This window comes from Lissotriton vulgaris, chromosome 6, assembly GCF_964263255.1.
Source record: "Lissotriton vulgaris chromosome 6, aLisVul1.2, whole genome shotgun sequence".
NCBI classification, from domain to species: Eukaryota; Metazoa; Chordata; class Amphibia; order Caudata; family Salamandridae; genus Lissotriton; species Lissotriton vulgaris.
Genome location: NC_141694.1, coordinates 410988628 through 411004233, shown reverse-complemented (window position 1 = coordinate 411004233; position 15606 = coordinate 410988628). Strand labels below are relative to the sequence as shown.

Sequence of the window (15606 nt, the reverse complement as noted above, 5' to 3'; positions counted from 1 at the left end):
CTGCTGCTCCTTTCAGCTTTGCACGCTTGAAACTGAGACCTCAAGCTTGCGTAGTCACAGATTCAAGTTTTTAGTATCGGCTTACCAGAGGAAAGGGTCGGGTGACTGGCTGACATGTAGCCATGGGCACTGCAGTGCTTAAGCCTGCAACACCCGTGACCACCTGTATCTGTAATGCTTTACCACGTCACAGATTGGGAGGCACTGAGGTGTGCCTGGGGCCCGAGGCCAGGGCTGGGAGTTTCGCCAGTCCTGGATAATCCTCGATGGCTGGTGTAAGCACCTGCGCGCACCTGCACCAGTGATCAGAAATTTTTTCTAACAGAGCTGTCTTAGGCTGCTGCTAAATGACATTTTACTTTTATGAGAAGAGTGAATAAAAGATTATTCACTCTTGGCAAAACAAGGGGGGGGTGTAGCCCTGGATCCCTAGTGGAAAAACTGCCACTGATACAGCTCACTCGTGGAATGCGTTTGTTCGATTTCTCTGTGGCTAGCCTCAACGGGAACATGGTAGGCCTCTCCTCCAGGACAGTCTCTCCTTCTACAGAGCCAGGGACACTCCTTTCCTCTTTCAATAGGCAAGCATGCTTCTAGGCTCTTAAGGCAAACTTTTAGCTCCTCCAGCAGAAACTATTGAATTCAACTGTAGGCCCCCTAACCTCTGGGAGATTGGCAGTTACCAGCCCTGGTTGCGTAGCAGTTTATAAAACTGCTCATACATTACTCTGTGGAGTACCCCTTCCTTGGTGATAAAGAACATGGAACTGGAACAAAGGGGGTGGTTTAGATTCCATTTTATGCACACATATGACATTGATTCTGTGGGATACACTGGGCCCTTTGCATGGTATACACTGGTGTGAACTTAAGCAAGCATCTAGTTACAGACTAGAACTGGTTTGGGTATATTTTAATTCCTTATACACACGTCGCTTCCGAAAAGCCGGAGTTCAATAGTAGGATAATGCCTCTTATCCTGTCTTCAATCTTGGATTTCCTGATGGATCTTCTTGGCCTTCCTCCGCCTTCTCTGCCCCAGGTTTCTTGTTCCCTCAAAGCAAAAATAGAGAAGGAGCGGTGGGGTAAGTGCTAGGCTATGGCTCTCACCATGGGGAATGGAGTGAAGGATCACCCAGTGACTTGAACGCGCCTAGTAATGTGAGGTATTACAGGGAGCGGGGTTTAAGACAGGCAGGAGACATAACGGTTTTGTCCTTATTCAGTGGCTTCTCCCTCCTCCCGACTCACCCTGAAAATCGCGCATGTACCTGAGTGAGCAACGCTTGGCTGGGAGCAGCACTAGATCTTTGGCCTCCTGGCTCTCTTGGTTTTCCTTCTTTTGTGGTTCTCACTGGTAGGAGCGGCATTCCCTCTTCTGGAGTCTTCTTCGAGGCTTGGACAGCCGTTTCTCCTCCTCGTCTTCCGGTTTTTGGGCTCTCGTCGTCCGGACTGCTCCCTTCGCCCAATGGCTCCAGGGTAGTGACCGCGACTCAAGGTGCACCATTTTTGGCGGGCATATTCCAGTTAAGGGGACCTTGTTGAGAGAAAGGGATTTTCCCAGTCCAGTCTGACAGTTCCTCCAGCTGAAAGGGGAGGATCCCTTTCATGAGTTACCCTCCACCAGTCTGTTGTACCGTCAATTCCCTCATGGGGTTCATTGGAATCATTGCAACTGGCTCGTTTGTGTGGTATACACCAAACTACAATCTTAAACTGAAATTCTCATTGCAAATTAAGATCCTGAAATTCAAGATAGAAAGGCAAGGAGGATAATAAGGACAGACATGATTTGGAATGCTCTACCATTAGCTCTCCATTCACAACCTAATCTCTTGACCTTTCAAAAGCAACGTAAGACCTACTTGTTTTTGTGCATCTGTAAACGGTCAGTCTGTGCTTGTTGGCGTTTCTAGCTTGATCACTCAATTAGCCTCCTTTTTTGGGGTCCTTGGGCAATTTCACACTTCGATTGTATCTTGTATATCCGCCTACACTCTTCGTTCCAAAGTAGCTGTTGCGCTGTACGAAAAAATAAAATTAAATCTATTCAGTTTTCCAGGCACAGGATGTGGATTAACTGTCTAAGGCTTCAGAATCGGTTTGGTTTTCTTTCAAATTTCATTTTAAGGATGCGCTCTAGACACACACTGTGCAAACCACAACAGGTAGCAAGGGAAATTGCTCCAAGTAGGAGTACCCACAACATGCACACAATGAAATATGATTTCTCTGCACCTGTCTGTCACCAGCCTTCCTAACGCTGTAATTCGAGACCGACAAAGGGCAGGCCCAAATTTAATTTGTTGCCTAACCCATGCAACTGCAGGAATAAATTGGTGTTCTATAGAGTATGCCTGTGCCCCACCGCGTTGGGTGTTTTCTTGTGCAGAATAAAAAAACGCTGAGCGCCTCGTTTAATGATAGCAGCCGCTTTGCATATATTTGTGCTTTCAGGGCATCTGCTCAAACAGTTAGGGAGGGATATCAAATTATGGCGGGCTATCCTCTGACAGGGGAGTGGAAGCAAGGGCCTTTGCTAACATAGGGGTCTTGCAGATTGCCCACCAAAGCCTTAATGAGGCTCTTAATAGGGCTTCCCAACAAAGAGTGATCTCTAGGATCTAGAAAAGTCCCTTTCTTACACTTGCTTTTTGCTGTATGGGCAGTGAGTGGCCTAGGGTCCAGAGAGATAATTCTCTTTGAAGATACCCAGTTGTTTAGTGGGTTAAGAATGAAACTGTCGAAGTATGCATTTCTGAGATACCGCATTCTTCACTATGTTGGGATTTTCCCTTTTTACAGGTCTGCGAGTAGAGGGAGACCCTGCAGTTAAAATTACCCTTTGTTTTGGGGTTGGAAGATATCTCTTGCAGTGTGTGAGGGTTATGCGATATCCTGCACTAAACACTTACCTATTGTATCCTAGGTTATGAGATTCTCCGGTGTAGTGTTTGTAATTTGAGGGATAGCTTTGGTTGACAGATATCTCGGTCTGCTTTTGTGTGTGAATCACAAGGTTATATATTCTGTTGTGCTGTGTGGATGGTTAAACGTATCTATTAGGGTGGTAAACAAACTATTTAGTTTAGAATACACCAGGTTTAAGTGTATTTGTGGCATAGGAGATTTCCCTGCTTTCCAGTTCTTATGATTGGAAGATTTGTCTTTATTTTATTGTACTTAGCCTGGTGTGTATTTTCTTGTGTTTGTTTGTTACATCTATTTGGCGTTTTTTATTTATACGGAGAAAGGTGTGTAGTGCTGCTGTGCGGCTATTCAGTGAGTGAAGATGGGCGCGTTTTGATGCTGTGGGAGGTATGTGTTCCTTGTTAGTTGCTGGCAACTATAAGCATAGGTTGTATTAAGAGGCTACCAGTTCCTAGAGGAGCAGTAAAGCTGCTGCGCTGTTCAATAGCACAAGCTTCAGCAGTTGTATAAGAGCTGCATGGACGACATCTTCATTATTGAACTAGACTGACACAAATTCGTTGATTGTTTTGTACTTTAGCATTTTATAAAGTTTCATAACTTATTGTGGGTTGTCTAAGTGAAATGGCACACTCCACCATGTGGGATTGCACAGTTCGTAGTGTGTGGTATTTGTTGGATACATTTAGGTGTCTTGCATGAGCGACCACATTTGTAATTTTACCTTGGGTTGGGTTGCAGGTCCCAGCTATGCGATGGAAGACATATGAGAGATTGGTTTTGAAAATAAAATTGGAATTAGTTGGTGGATGGTCCGGAATGCTATTATCCTAGAGGCAGAGTAAAGAGGTAGTCCAATCGATAGAGTGGGCAGGGTGAATAAAACATATTGGCAGGTACAGACCACCAACCTAGTCAGAGGGATGGAAGTGGTGGTGGTGGTGGTGGTGGTGGTGGAGCGGAGGGTGGGGAGAGGGAGAGGGAGAGGGAGAGAGGCTCAGTAGTACACAAGCAAACCAGAACAAGGCAGATATGAGTCAACTGATTAAAATAGTGTCAAATGTGCAAGAGTGGAAATTTCTAACATGAGCAGTCGCCATGTATCCTTTTACAGACAGAGAAACTGCATACTACTGTAAAAAGCACCTCATGAACGAGGAACAAAGTCAATCAATCATCATTTGTACAGCGCAACACTGCCACCCATGGGGGTATCTGGGCACTGGAATGCGAGGTCTCTGTCTAAAAGCCAAGTTTTGAGGAAATGGCGGGAAGAGTAAAGAAACTAGCAGAAAAGGGCAATACAGAGGGCAGTAAAATTAGTGAGCAGAACAGTCAAAGCAAAGGGCAGAAAAACGACCTGAAAAGGCAAAACAGAGCAAGAAATGAGCAGATGAGGGCAGTAGGTAGACCGGCAGCAAAGAGTAGCAGACTGTGGGCAAGCTTGTCAGGAGAACTCTCGCAGGGGGAGCTGGCATGAGGACCTGCTCAGTGGAAGAGAAATCTAGGCTAGCATTCGGAGCAGAACCTACACATCTATAAAGGCCCACATTCCTTCTGCTCGTGCTTGCCCGAAGGAAGTCAAAGCTTCGAGCAGGGGTTTATACTTCTGAGTACTCCCCTTCGGCAGCCCGAGTGGTAATCCATACATGGAGGTCTTCCCTGAGATGTATATAGTGGCTCAATACTTTGACCAAACAAACCTCACTTTGGGTGGAGTATATGCTAGGACAAGCACTGGCGGGCAGGGCCTGACTGGGAAGCAAAACCGGCCCTGGCAAACTGCTCGGCTGGCCCGATGGGGAGGGGGATGGGTGTTGTAGGTGAGCTGTTTGCTAGGGCCGGTTTCAGCCAATTTTGTTACAGGGAGCGGATATTGCCGGCCCCCGGTTACAAATGGCCCTACCATGGCAGTCCACCAGGGAAACGCATGGTGCCTGCTACGGCCAGTCCGGCCCTGCCTGAGGCATTTCGGCGATGGCAGGCCATCAGTAGCTCTACACCTGGGGACCTAATGGAGGACAAGACCCTACTAATGGAGTTCGCCCTACTCCATAGGGAAGAGGTGTGGTGCAGTGGCCAGGGTGCCTGACTGCGGACCACGGTTTATGGTTCGAACCCCGGCGGCAGGTAAGCCCAGCACCATGTTATTCTGGCCAATAGCTTGCTTAATCTTCCTTTGGGCCCCCAGTTCCGGGACACCTCTCTGGAAGTAGCTGCACCCTTTAAAAATGCTACTATTTCATTAGTTCATGTTCATTTCCATATCCAATTCTAGCACTATGTACAACTTGGGCATGCTCTTACGCTATACATCTTGAATCTAAACGACCTTCCAGAGTTTAGCCTCTTAGAGGCAAATCTACCTATGAGAAAAATTTTCAACCAGAAAGTGACATACACTGTCGTATAATATGACGGACCCCTTTGAGGCTCTTCGCTCCACCTCGGAGCGGGATGTAGACACTCTCTCACAGAAGAGAAGTCAGAAAAACCCACACCACTCTGCTATCACAACCAGGCTCTGCCTAATTCAATTGAAATACCTACACAGGCCAAACCGTGCATGATGCAGATTGTGGAGCATGGGGATAATATCGTCCCCTACTTAATGGCATATATACCATTGGGTCCAAAGCTTGTCCTATTACATATTAACCCAGACCTTCCCGGCACCTGCCACAAATTCACACTGCTCTGGTTGGGACTAACCGTAGCCAAGCGCGACATTACTATGTGGCAGAAAGGTTAGATCACTCCATGAGTGTGGAGAAATGCGTATAAGGCTATGGGCTGTCCTCAAAAACACATGAAAATATAAGGAAGTGGGTGGAATATCGGGGTATTCACATTACACCATGGACAATTAGAGCAGCAACTCTGGAGTCAGATATCCGCACCTAAAAGGAATTGCCGCCTACAGCCCCATGCGACCAGTTACAGACTTAATCCTGTTTCAAGAGGAGGAGAAGGGAGACTTGTTGGGGGGTGGGGGGTAGGGTAATTGGAACGAGGGAGGGTTGCAGAGTTACAGGTCTTGGGTCTTTTTCTTGGACCTCAGTCCTGACATTATGTAATGTTATCTACTACTATCGTCCTACACAATCCCCAAGAAAGTGAAACACACTCATAGGGAGTAGGTAATGGCCCAGGGGACACTGCCTTCTCTCACAGCAGTAACAGTCATGGTGGCATGCTGAATCTTGTTATATGAATATTAATGAGGTTGGTATGATAGCAACCCACTCATACATATTAGTAAATAGGTCAGTTCACAAATATTCACAGTGGGCGCAAAAATACTGGTTGCAAATTGCGACCAGTGTAATCATTCATCTGGTCCTTATTGTAGAAATTATCTACCTTTGCACAAATAGATTAGACCAGCCCCTGCCACACCTTGAAGTGGTGCATCACCTCTTTCTTGTCTAGATGAGTTTCTACCATTGCTTTTCCCACTCCGACGTCTCAAGTGGACACAATAGATCAATGTTAAGTGAAAACTTTAAATAACAAGCATTTGCAATGCAATAGGTCTCGCAGCATTAAAGTTTGAGTTACTGGCATTGTAAATGATAATGCTTTGCATTTTTTTTATTTTTTTATTTGCAATTGGTATATAAACATTGTTTGTGAATGGTTAGCTTTGCTTATGCTAAGCTAAGTTGGCAGTAATATAGAGTGCTAGTCTTGCTTGCTATAAGCATGCTGATTTAAAGCGCTCTGATACCTGCGGGTAAAGTTTGCGCTATATAAAAGTGAAAACTAATAAATAAATAAAAAACAGCCTACCTGTACCACGTCCGTTCTTATGACAGTAGCATGCACAAAGAGAGAAGGGATAGAGGTGTGCACACAAAAGGAAGCAGGGACGTGCATACATGAAACAATGGAAGCGTGCGGACAGCTGGCGGCAGAGAAAAGTGCACACAAGAGATCCTAAGAGGGTCAACACGTGGGATGAGGCAGATTAGTGCACACAGAGGGACGGAGACGGGGTGTACAGCAGCACACAGGAGGGCATAGGGAGGCACAGAGGTCACACGGCGAAGGCAGAGAGGAACGCACACAAGCAAGGCTGAGAGGTGCAACACGAGGGATGGGGGAGATTAGTGCACACAGAGGGATGGAGACAGGGGGGTGTACGGGAGCACACAGGAGGGTATAGGGAGGTACAGAGGTCACATGGCGGAGGCAGAGAGGAACGCACACAAGCAAGGCTGAGAGGTGCAACACGAGGGATGGGGCAGATTACTGCACACAGAGGGACGGAGACCTTGGGGGTGTACAGGAGCACACAGGAGGGCATAGGGAGGGACAGAGGTCACACGGCGGATGCAGAGAGGAACGCACACAAGCAAGGCTGAGCGGTGCAACACGAGGGATGGGGCAGATTAGTGCACACAGAGGGACAGACAGGGGGGTGTACAGGAGCACACAGGAGGGTATAAGGAGGGACAGAGGTCACACGGCAGAGGCAGAGAGGAACGCACACAAGAGAGGCTGAGAGGGTCAACACGAGGTATGCGGCAGATTAGTGCACACAGAGGGACGGAGACAGGAGGGTGTACAGGAGCACACAGGAGGGCATAGGGAGGCACAGAGGTCACACGGCCGAGGCAGAGAGGAACGCACACAAGCAAGGCTGAGAGGTGCAACACGAGGGATGGGCGCAACATATCTCATTCGGTTAATGCTCCTGCTGAAACAAACATGTGACCTGAAACCTACACATGTGCATTCCTGCAACAGAGCCCAGCAGCTTTACTCCTGTATTGTACAGATGTTTGTGCACCAACAAAGTAAATAATGCACCCCCTGCCGAGACCGTGTGTGACCTGCATGACATACTTTTGAATGTCAGCAACATATCTCATTCGGTTAATGCACCTGCTGAAACAAACGTGTGACCTGTGCAGAGTGTGATGGTCCGGAGATGTGCAGTGTGGCGACTCAGATGTGCAGTGCGAGGGTTATCTCCTTGGATTCAGCCCCATTAGCTGCAGTCAGCTTTAAGTTACATAAATATTTACACACGCGTTCCCACCAAGGTGTTGCCTCAAATGTGCTACTTGCATAGCTTGAATCTATCTCTGGGGTTAAAGAAACGTGAACGTTTTGAGCTGCTACCCCCAGAAAACCAACAGAGAATGTAAATGTTAAGTAAATTACCTTATTAAAAGCCTCTCCCTTCTGCCAAATTGGAGATTCCTATGCTTAATCCTTCTAGGAATGCATCCTGCCAGTTGACATCATTTCAAGCCTGATGTCAAGGCCTCTGGGATCACAGCTGAAGGCCTCCAGCTCTAATGGCCGGGCTAGATGTACACGCATCACCACCGTGTTGTGGTTTGCAAAAGTCTGAAGATAAAGGCTTGTTTGTGCTTCTGCATCTCTTGGACGACCTTTGAGTCTCCTATCACAATGAGGGCTGATCCTTAAACAGGAAGGGTGACCTTAGTGCACGCACATGCTCTGCGTCCTGCACCGAGGTCAGTTATTGGCGCCAGCTGGGTAAAGGGGCGGGACTTCGCCATCTCACATTGTCGTACTGCGAGTGCTGGCTAGTGCCCAACTAAAGGGGTGCCATCCGTGTGTAATCCTGAGTAAAACTGCAGAATTCCTACCCTCGTCATGTTTTAACACTTAGTCAAAGGGGTATACCTGGGAGCTAGTTTCAGTACGGTACAGTGACGTCACATTGCATCAGTCATTACTGTAGGGACAGTACAGAGAGCTCCCCTCCATGTAGTGAAACCACAGCTGGATCGGACCTACTTTGAAGGGTAACTTACTGAGAGCTGGCTCAGCGCAGAGACATCACACTAGGAGCGTCTGTCACTCAAGTGACATCACACTGGGACATGGCCGTGACCTCACATTATGACTGCAGACACCTCACACAGATTCACTACCCTCACTGCAGCCACATCTTTTATGTAACACATGTAATCCTAAATCCTTATGTTTTGCAACTGGTTCTTATGTAAAGTGCTCTGACACCTTCGGGTAAAGTTCGCGCTATATAAAATCGCATTAAATAAAATAAAATAAAAAAAATCCTACAGAGACTGCCTTTACAGCAGTGACATCACACCGGGGCTTCATTACTGCAGTGACATCACACTGGGGCGCCATTACAGCAGTGACATCGCACGAGCACTGCCTTCAACGACGGTGACATCACAGTGGGACTGGAGATGCCTGCACTACAGTGATATCACACTGGGACTGCCATCATTGTCAACGAGACAAGTACAAACGCATTAAACACAAACCCAGGACCAACCAGACAAACACGATACTTATCAAATCTCACGGAACGAGCTTAGCCGGCTTTTAAAATCTGAAAAAGATAGTAATTAGTGGATCACCTAATTACATGCTCCTGAATCCAAACCTGACAAAATGCCACAAAATGTAAATGCACATCTCCAACAAAGGCTGCAGGAAAAGTGCTCTGTTTGAACAGGCCGCGGCCCCTTCGGGGAAATATCAGCCATTCATCTTCAAAAAGACAAGGGGATAAAAGCAAAGGTGTGGCGAGAATGATTCAAAGAAAATAATCCTCGAAGGGGAAGAAATATGTAGGTTAATAAGTAGTGGCACTTTTGCCTGCATGTGCCCAGGTGTGGCAGAATGGGTTTAATTGCAACACACCTGTCCTCTGCTGCTTTTAATTTGTACACAAAAAACAACTAGAAAGAACTAATTTTACTTTCACAGTAACTTACACAAACCACTAAAATACTAAACACTGATCACATTTTCTACTAATTACACAACCAAGCGCCAAGAAACGTGATCAAACGATCGTTCCTCTTGATAGAGCACCAGGAAAGCCGTGAGTCGCCACAACAATGACAGAAAGCGCTATGAAAATGCCAGTAACCTAACCTAAAGTTATCATGTATAATCCAAACTTTGGCAACAGGCATGACCAGTCGCTGTTAGTGCTCCCCGTTTTCTGAGAGGTGCTTTTTGACATCTTTGGAAAAGACGCTAGGCTCCCCTCCGCCGGCCACACGCACGAGTAACAAGTAAAACCAGGACAAGATGCACAATTTGAGAGGGGGGTGGGGCGAACAGAGGGGTAAGGGACGTTGAGGGAGGGAAGGGCACAGGAGAGAGAACACAGGGGTTTGGGGAGTAAGAAGATGGGAAGAGAAGAGAGCAGAGGGCTTATGGGTTGTGGGGTGTGGGAAAGGGAAGAAGGCAGGTTGACGAGTGAGGGGCAGGAACGCACGAGACACAGAGGGGCGTCGTTAAAGGGGCACGAAGATGGGAGAGGGAAAGGCAGATGAAATCAGGAGCTTTGAGACCTGTAGCTACCAATAGTGCAGCAGGTGCAGTGACACCAGGCCCCATGTATGCCAGTTACGCCTCTGCGCTATTACCGACCCGTGACCCTGGACACATCTTCCTCTTCTGCTCTGGGGCCCGCGGTCTCCTCGCTCATGTCAATGGACAGGAAGTCGAAATACCCCACAGGGCCACCAGAATGGAGAATACATATTTTTGACATTTGGGGGATTTCAGAGAAGCGCACAGAGCCTCGGCTCCCAAACACCAGGGACTGGAGTAACTACACCCACCTCCCAAAGATGAAGCCAGAAAGATGCTCCAAGCAATAACCGCTCCTCCTACAAGTGAGAACTAGAGCAAGAACTCGGAACGAACCGGAAAGAACTTGCTCTCAGGAAACAAACAGCGACGAAGGGCACGATACCCGCAAGTTGCCTCTGAGACGACTGGCACAAATGTTTACCTACGTCAAAAATGGCCACCAAAAGGACAGCAATAAACTAAACCTGTCGTCTAGTGTTTCAGTTATCTGGAACTAGCCAACGGCCAATGAAGAGTCCAAATTCAAAGAGGGGCGGGAGTCTGAAAATTATTCAAATGAGAGTTTCAACGGGAGTTGACGATGCAGGTCCTTAAGGGGCATACAAATCAGAGAGGACGCCCAATAGGAGAGCAAGTACGTCCTGTGACGTAAGGCGGACTTCCAGGAAATCCCTGTTGTGCTAGAGCGACCTTGAATGCGGGGTAGTGCGTCTGCTCTTCACCCAGTGCCTACCAAAAATGAACGTGTTCGTGTGTAATGCCGCCACCACCGCGGGACGAGAGGAGCCTGAGAGACCCGGTGAGTGGGGGGGGGGGGGCTGTGTGTGTGCGCGTCAGCCCGTGAGTGGTGGGGGGGTGCGTGCGTGGCTGTGTGTGTGTGTGCGCGTGAGCCCATGAGTGGTGGGGGGGGTGCGTGCGTGGCTGTGTGTGTGTGTGTGCGCGTGACCCCGTGAGCGGTGGGGGGGGTGCGTGCGTGGCTGTGTGTGTGTTTGCGTGTGTGTGTTTGCGCACTTCGGGGAATCTGAGGCAGGGGATGTGCACGGCGCCGGCCTGGACGTGCGCGTCCACCGACGCCAATCGCCGCGCCTGCCCGACCCCTGTCTCAGATTCCCAGGAGACGGGCAACATTAGTTGTCAAGCTGGATGCAATGCTTCGCATTGCTCTCTCCAGCTCGACCTAAAAAGTGAAGGAATTAGAAGACTGGTGAATGTGACCTTATGGTGGAGTACAATTTGCAAATCTGTAATGCCTTCTGCGTGATCTTTCCACTCTGTATTTTGGAGTGACATGGATGTAGGCAGCTTGTTAGGTCCTCAATTTAGTCCGAATGTACATACCCAGTTCTGCCAAGTATCACGCAACTGACGTGACACTAACACATTTCAGTGCAGTGTTCCACATCACCGCACTGAAATGCATTGTCACCCATTTTAATTCCACGGACTGGCATGCACTCTGCTGACAACACCAGTTGAAACTGGCAATGTAACGCCTGGGTGCTAGCGCGCGTACTGGCGCCTCGATCACCTGTGTGCCTGCTGCTCAGCTCCCCGCAGACTTGCCAGCAGGAGACACTTTGAAGATCCGATTGTGCTACAATGTTACACTCTATCTGCCAGGCCGCCTGCATAATTGAAACAAAATTCCCGAGGGGGGCCTGCCCTCTCAGTCGTTCCGTTAGCTGTGGGGCCAGCGCCCTGTGGGGGAATCAATGACCTCACGTCCTTTGCAGGAAGGAAGTAAGGTTTGTCGGAAGCGGCAGCTGGGGACTCCACACGGACTGGAATTAACTTGGAAGACTGCACTCAGACTGTGCTGAGTGCGCTGTATTACCTGGCTGGCGATGCCGGACCACCACGGCGGGACTGGACACTGCAGCATGGACCTGCAGCACTGACTGTCTCCATCATGGCCGCGTGGCATCGGAGGCATCGGGCGCTGCAAGGAGACTACTGCATGTAGTGCTGTGCGGCCGCCGATGACCATGTGCGGATGAGTCTACTGCTGAGGCCCCGGCGCTCAGAGACCCCATAGTGCCTGCCAGTGCCACAATCACCTGACTGTCCGAGACTAGTACAGAAGAAGTTCACAACAGTAAGTACTACTGTACAGCAGGCACTCACATTGATCTTAAGTGACAGTGGTGGTGCGTGTAGTTTTTGCCAAGGCTCTCAGTGCTCTCTCTCATTCTGTGGGAGCGGGGGTGGTGGGTCCGTCGTCACGACTTGCTCGTCATTCTCAGAGGCCCTAGAGTCCTATCTCATCATCCTACAGATTTTGCAGGCAGAACGGGCTGGGCCTTGCTACGGGCTGGCAATAAACTTGTGTAAAGCAATAAACTTGTGTAAAGGTCATCAGCCGCCAATGGGATTCACCCTGCAAGCAGTATCAGATTTTGCCTTTTCTAATTTGTTTGACCCCAGTCGTAAAGACTTTACTAGTCAGTGATGTTTTTCTGCCGGCCCGGCCGGCAACACACTGACTGGCTCAGCTGTGTTGACTAACTTGGGGCAGGCTCCTTGGCTCACATAGGAGGGAGCACTAGGGTTAGTGCCCTTCCCTTTGTGGTGCTCTGCAGCAGTTTTAATAACTTCATGGTTCTTGTTGCTAAAATGGCTGTCATTTTCTGCTATTTAGAAGTTTCCCTCCTCTTCATTACATGATTTTTAATCGCGAGCAAATCTACAGTTTCATACCCTGGTTCCTTCTGGTTGCGGGGATATATTGAGCTAGTAGGTTTACCAAGAACCCGAGGTAGTCAGAGCCAATAAGTGAGCTGCGCCTTGCAATAGTTTTTCATTGTGTACCGGGTATAATGCAATTCATTTGGTAAAAAATAAAGAGTGAAAAATAGTTATCAAGGAAACCTATGTATTTCCGAAATGCGAACCACATATGGAGTGTAGAAGCAGTGGTTATTTGCACATCTCTGAAATTGTGGGTACCCATACTAGCATGTGAATTAGAGGGCATTTTTCAAAATGACTTTTTTTACACACTGTTTTACATTTGGAAGGCCGAATTGCATACAGTCCATTGGTAAACACTTATTCCACTATTAAGTGTTTCACTAAGTCTCCCAATAACAAGTTTGCCTCGCTTGTGTGGGTAGACCTAGGGCCTACGACAGGAAATGGCCCAAAACTCAACATGGAAATATCAAATTTTTCCTGTAAAATCTGACCCTTTTTTCGCAGTGTGCCTAGCTAGGATAGACCTAGGGCCTACGACAGGAAATGGCCCAAAACTCAACATGGAAATATCAAATTTTTCCTGTAAAATCTGACCCTTTTTTCGCAGTGTGCCTAGCTAGGATTTTGGACCCTAGATCAGCCGGCAGATAGGGAAACCTAGCAGACCTAGAATCTGTGGAGAGCCACCAACGTTCACCCACCTAGCACTCACCCAAGTCTCCTGATAAAAATGGTACCTCATTTGTGTGGGCAGGCCTAGTGCCAGCTACAGGAAACGCCCCAAAATGCAATGTAGACACATTAGAGTTTTCCAGTGAAATCTGACCCTTTCTTTGCAGTGTGCCTAGCTGTGGATTTTGGAGCCTAGCACAGCTGGCATCTAGCAAACCTGTAACTTTTTGCAAACTAGACACCTAGGAGAATCCAGGATGGGGTGACTTATGTGGCTCTCACCAGGTCTGTTAGCCGGAATCCCTTGCAAACCTCAAACTTTGTAAAAAAAAAAAAAACACAAACATTTTCCTCATATTTCTGTGATGGAAAGTTCTGGAATATGTGGGGAGCCACAAACTTCCGTCCACCCAGGAAATTGCCCAAAAAGTACTGTGGAGACTTCAAAATTATCTATCACAAAAAGGGTTTGCGAAGGAGTCGCCTGCGTTTTTGGTGTTGGGCTCAAGGGGCCACTCCCCCCCCCCCCCCCCTCCCTGGTGTCAAGTGGGTGGATCCCTACTTGGTGATCACCCTACTTCAGTGATTCCCCCAAGAAGGGATTCACTAAGGACAGGTACCATTGGAGAGGGGAGAGTCTCCCCTTTCCAATGATATCTCTCCCTGCGGTGAAAGTGAAATGAGCCGATCAGCTCGTTTAATTTTTTTTTTCAATAAAATGACATCAGCGCGCCGTGCGTGCTGATCGTCATTTCACTGAAAACCCAAAGCAGCATTGGGAGCTGAAGAAACTATTCCCCAGCTCCTGAGGCTATTTTGGATTGGAGGAAAGCCTCCTGGTGCCTGCACCAAAGGGATTTCTGGAGCCCTGTATGGGGACGGCCACTAAGACATCCTACGCATACGAGCACTGTAGCGTCGGACGGCTCCCGGCCATCCAACGCATACAAAGGATTAAATGTATTTATATGCAATAAACCTGTTGCATTTTGGATTATAATACTCTGCTGAAGATGTTTTTTTTGGAACATAAACCACACAAAATATCCTTAATGTGTTTTCTCTCTCATTTCCAGTTTGACGAAGAATTTTTAGAAACAAGAGAGCAGTATGAAAAGTTACTTCCAGGTGAGATTGAATACATCTGTTTAATGGATAATCAGTAGATCACTTTGCTTTTTAGGTCGAGCCTACAATGCAGCACAAGTTGTCTGGTTTCAAAAGATCTACTTTGAGCTTACCTAGAGCTTACAGCCACCCATTGGTTAACATTGGTTGGTTTTATTGTCTGTCTCATGTGTTTGCTTCTTATTCAATTACTTGTCTTCCTCTTGTCTTTTTCTCTCCCCTGGAGAGTATTCTCTTGATTTTCTTTTTGATTGGCCATTTTATACCCTTCCACTACTCACATTAAAGAAATCACTTTTTTTCTTTTTCATACAGCACTCCATGAGCGTGTATATGGTTGCTAGCTCTCTCCCTCTTGTGCTTCTTCACCCCCCACATCTTCCCACCCCCATGTTGTTATGCTCCTCACCCCCCAAGCTTTTCTGTAAAAGCACAACAGCAGGGATTATTTTGCTGGATTATGGCTCAAAAGTTAATTTTAAGGGTTATTTTAGCTCTTGCAGTCCACTAGTTGCCTGAAAGCACAAACCTCTTCTCACAAATGCTTTTATAGTATTGTAAGGGCTAACTGCTACACACATTCATCTGGTGTGTGAGGCACAGAAGGTGTATGTAACATAACAGTTTAAATTTGCTCTCTAGGGTAGTGCAGAGGTGTCGAAAGACATTTGGCAAGAGTTTCCCTTTATATTGTGACACGTTTTTATTCTTTTTAAATTTTATTTAGTTTCCTGAGATAAAAAGTATTTGAGAAAATAACAATGCCATTTATAAAGATTGAAAACAATGAATTCAATGTACAGTTTTGGGATGCTATAAGATATGCGTTTGCTT

The 15606-nt window shown here is 47.4% G+C and overlaps 1 protein-coding gene across 2 annotated transcripts in view; it reads left to right on the top strand.

The window, feature by feature from the left end:
• LOC147707398 (glutathione S-transferase 3-like) overlaps nucleotides 1-15606 on the top strand; it is a 138809-nt gene that overhangs the window by 28812 nt on the left and 94391 nt on the right. For both annotated transcript variants that reach the window (XM_086926425.1, XM_086926424.1), the window contains exon 3: nucleotides 14721-14772. In XM_086926425.1, the coding sequence (XP_086782551.1) occupies nucleotides 14721-14772 (52 nt within the window). The remainder of the gene's footprint in view (nucleotides 1-14720; nucleotides 14773-15606) is intronic.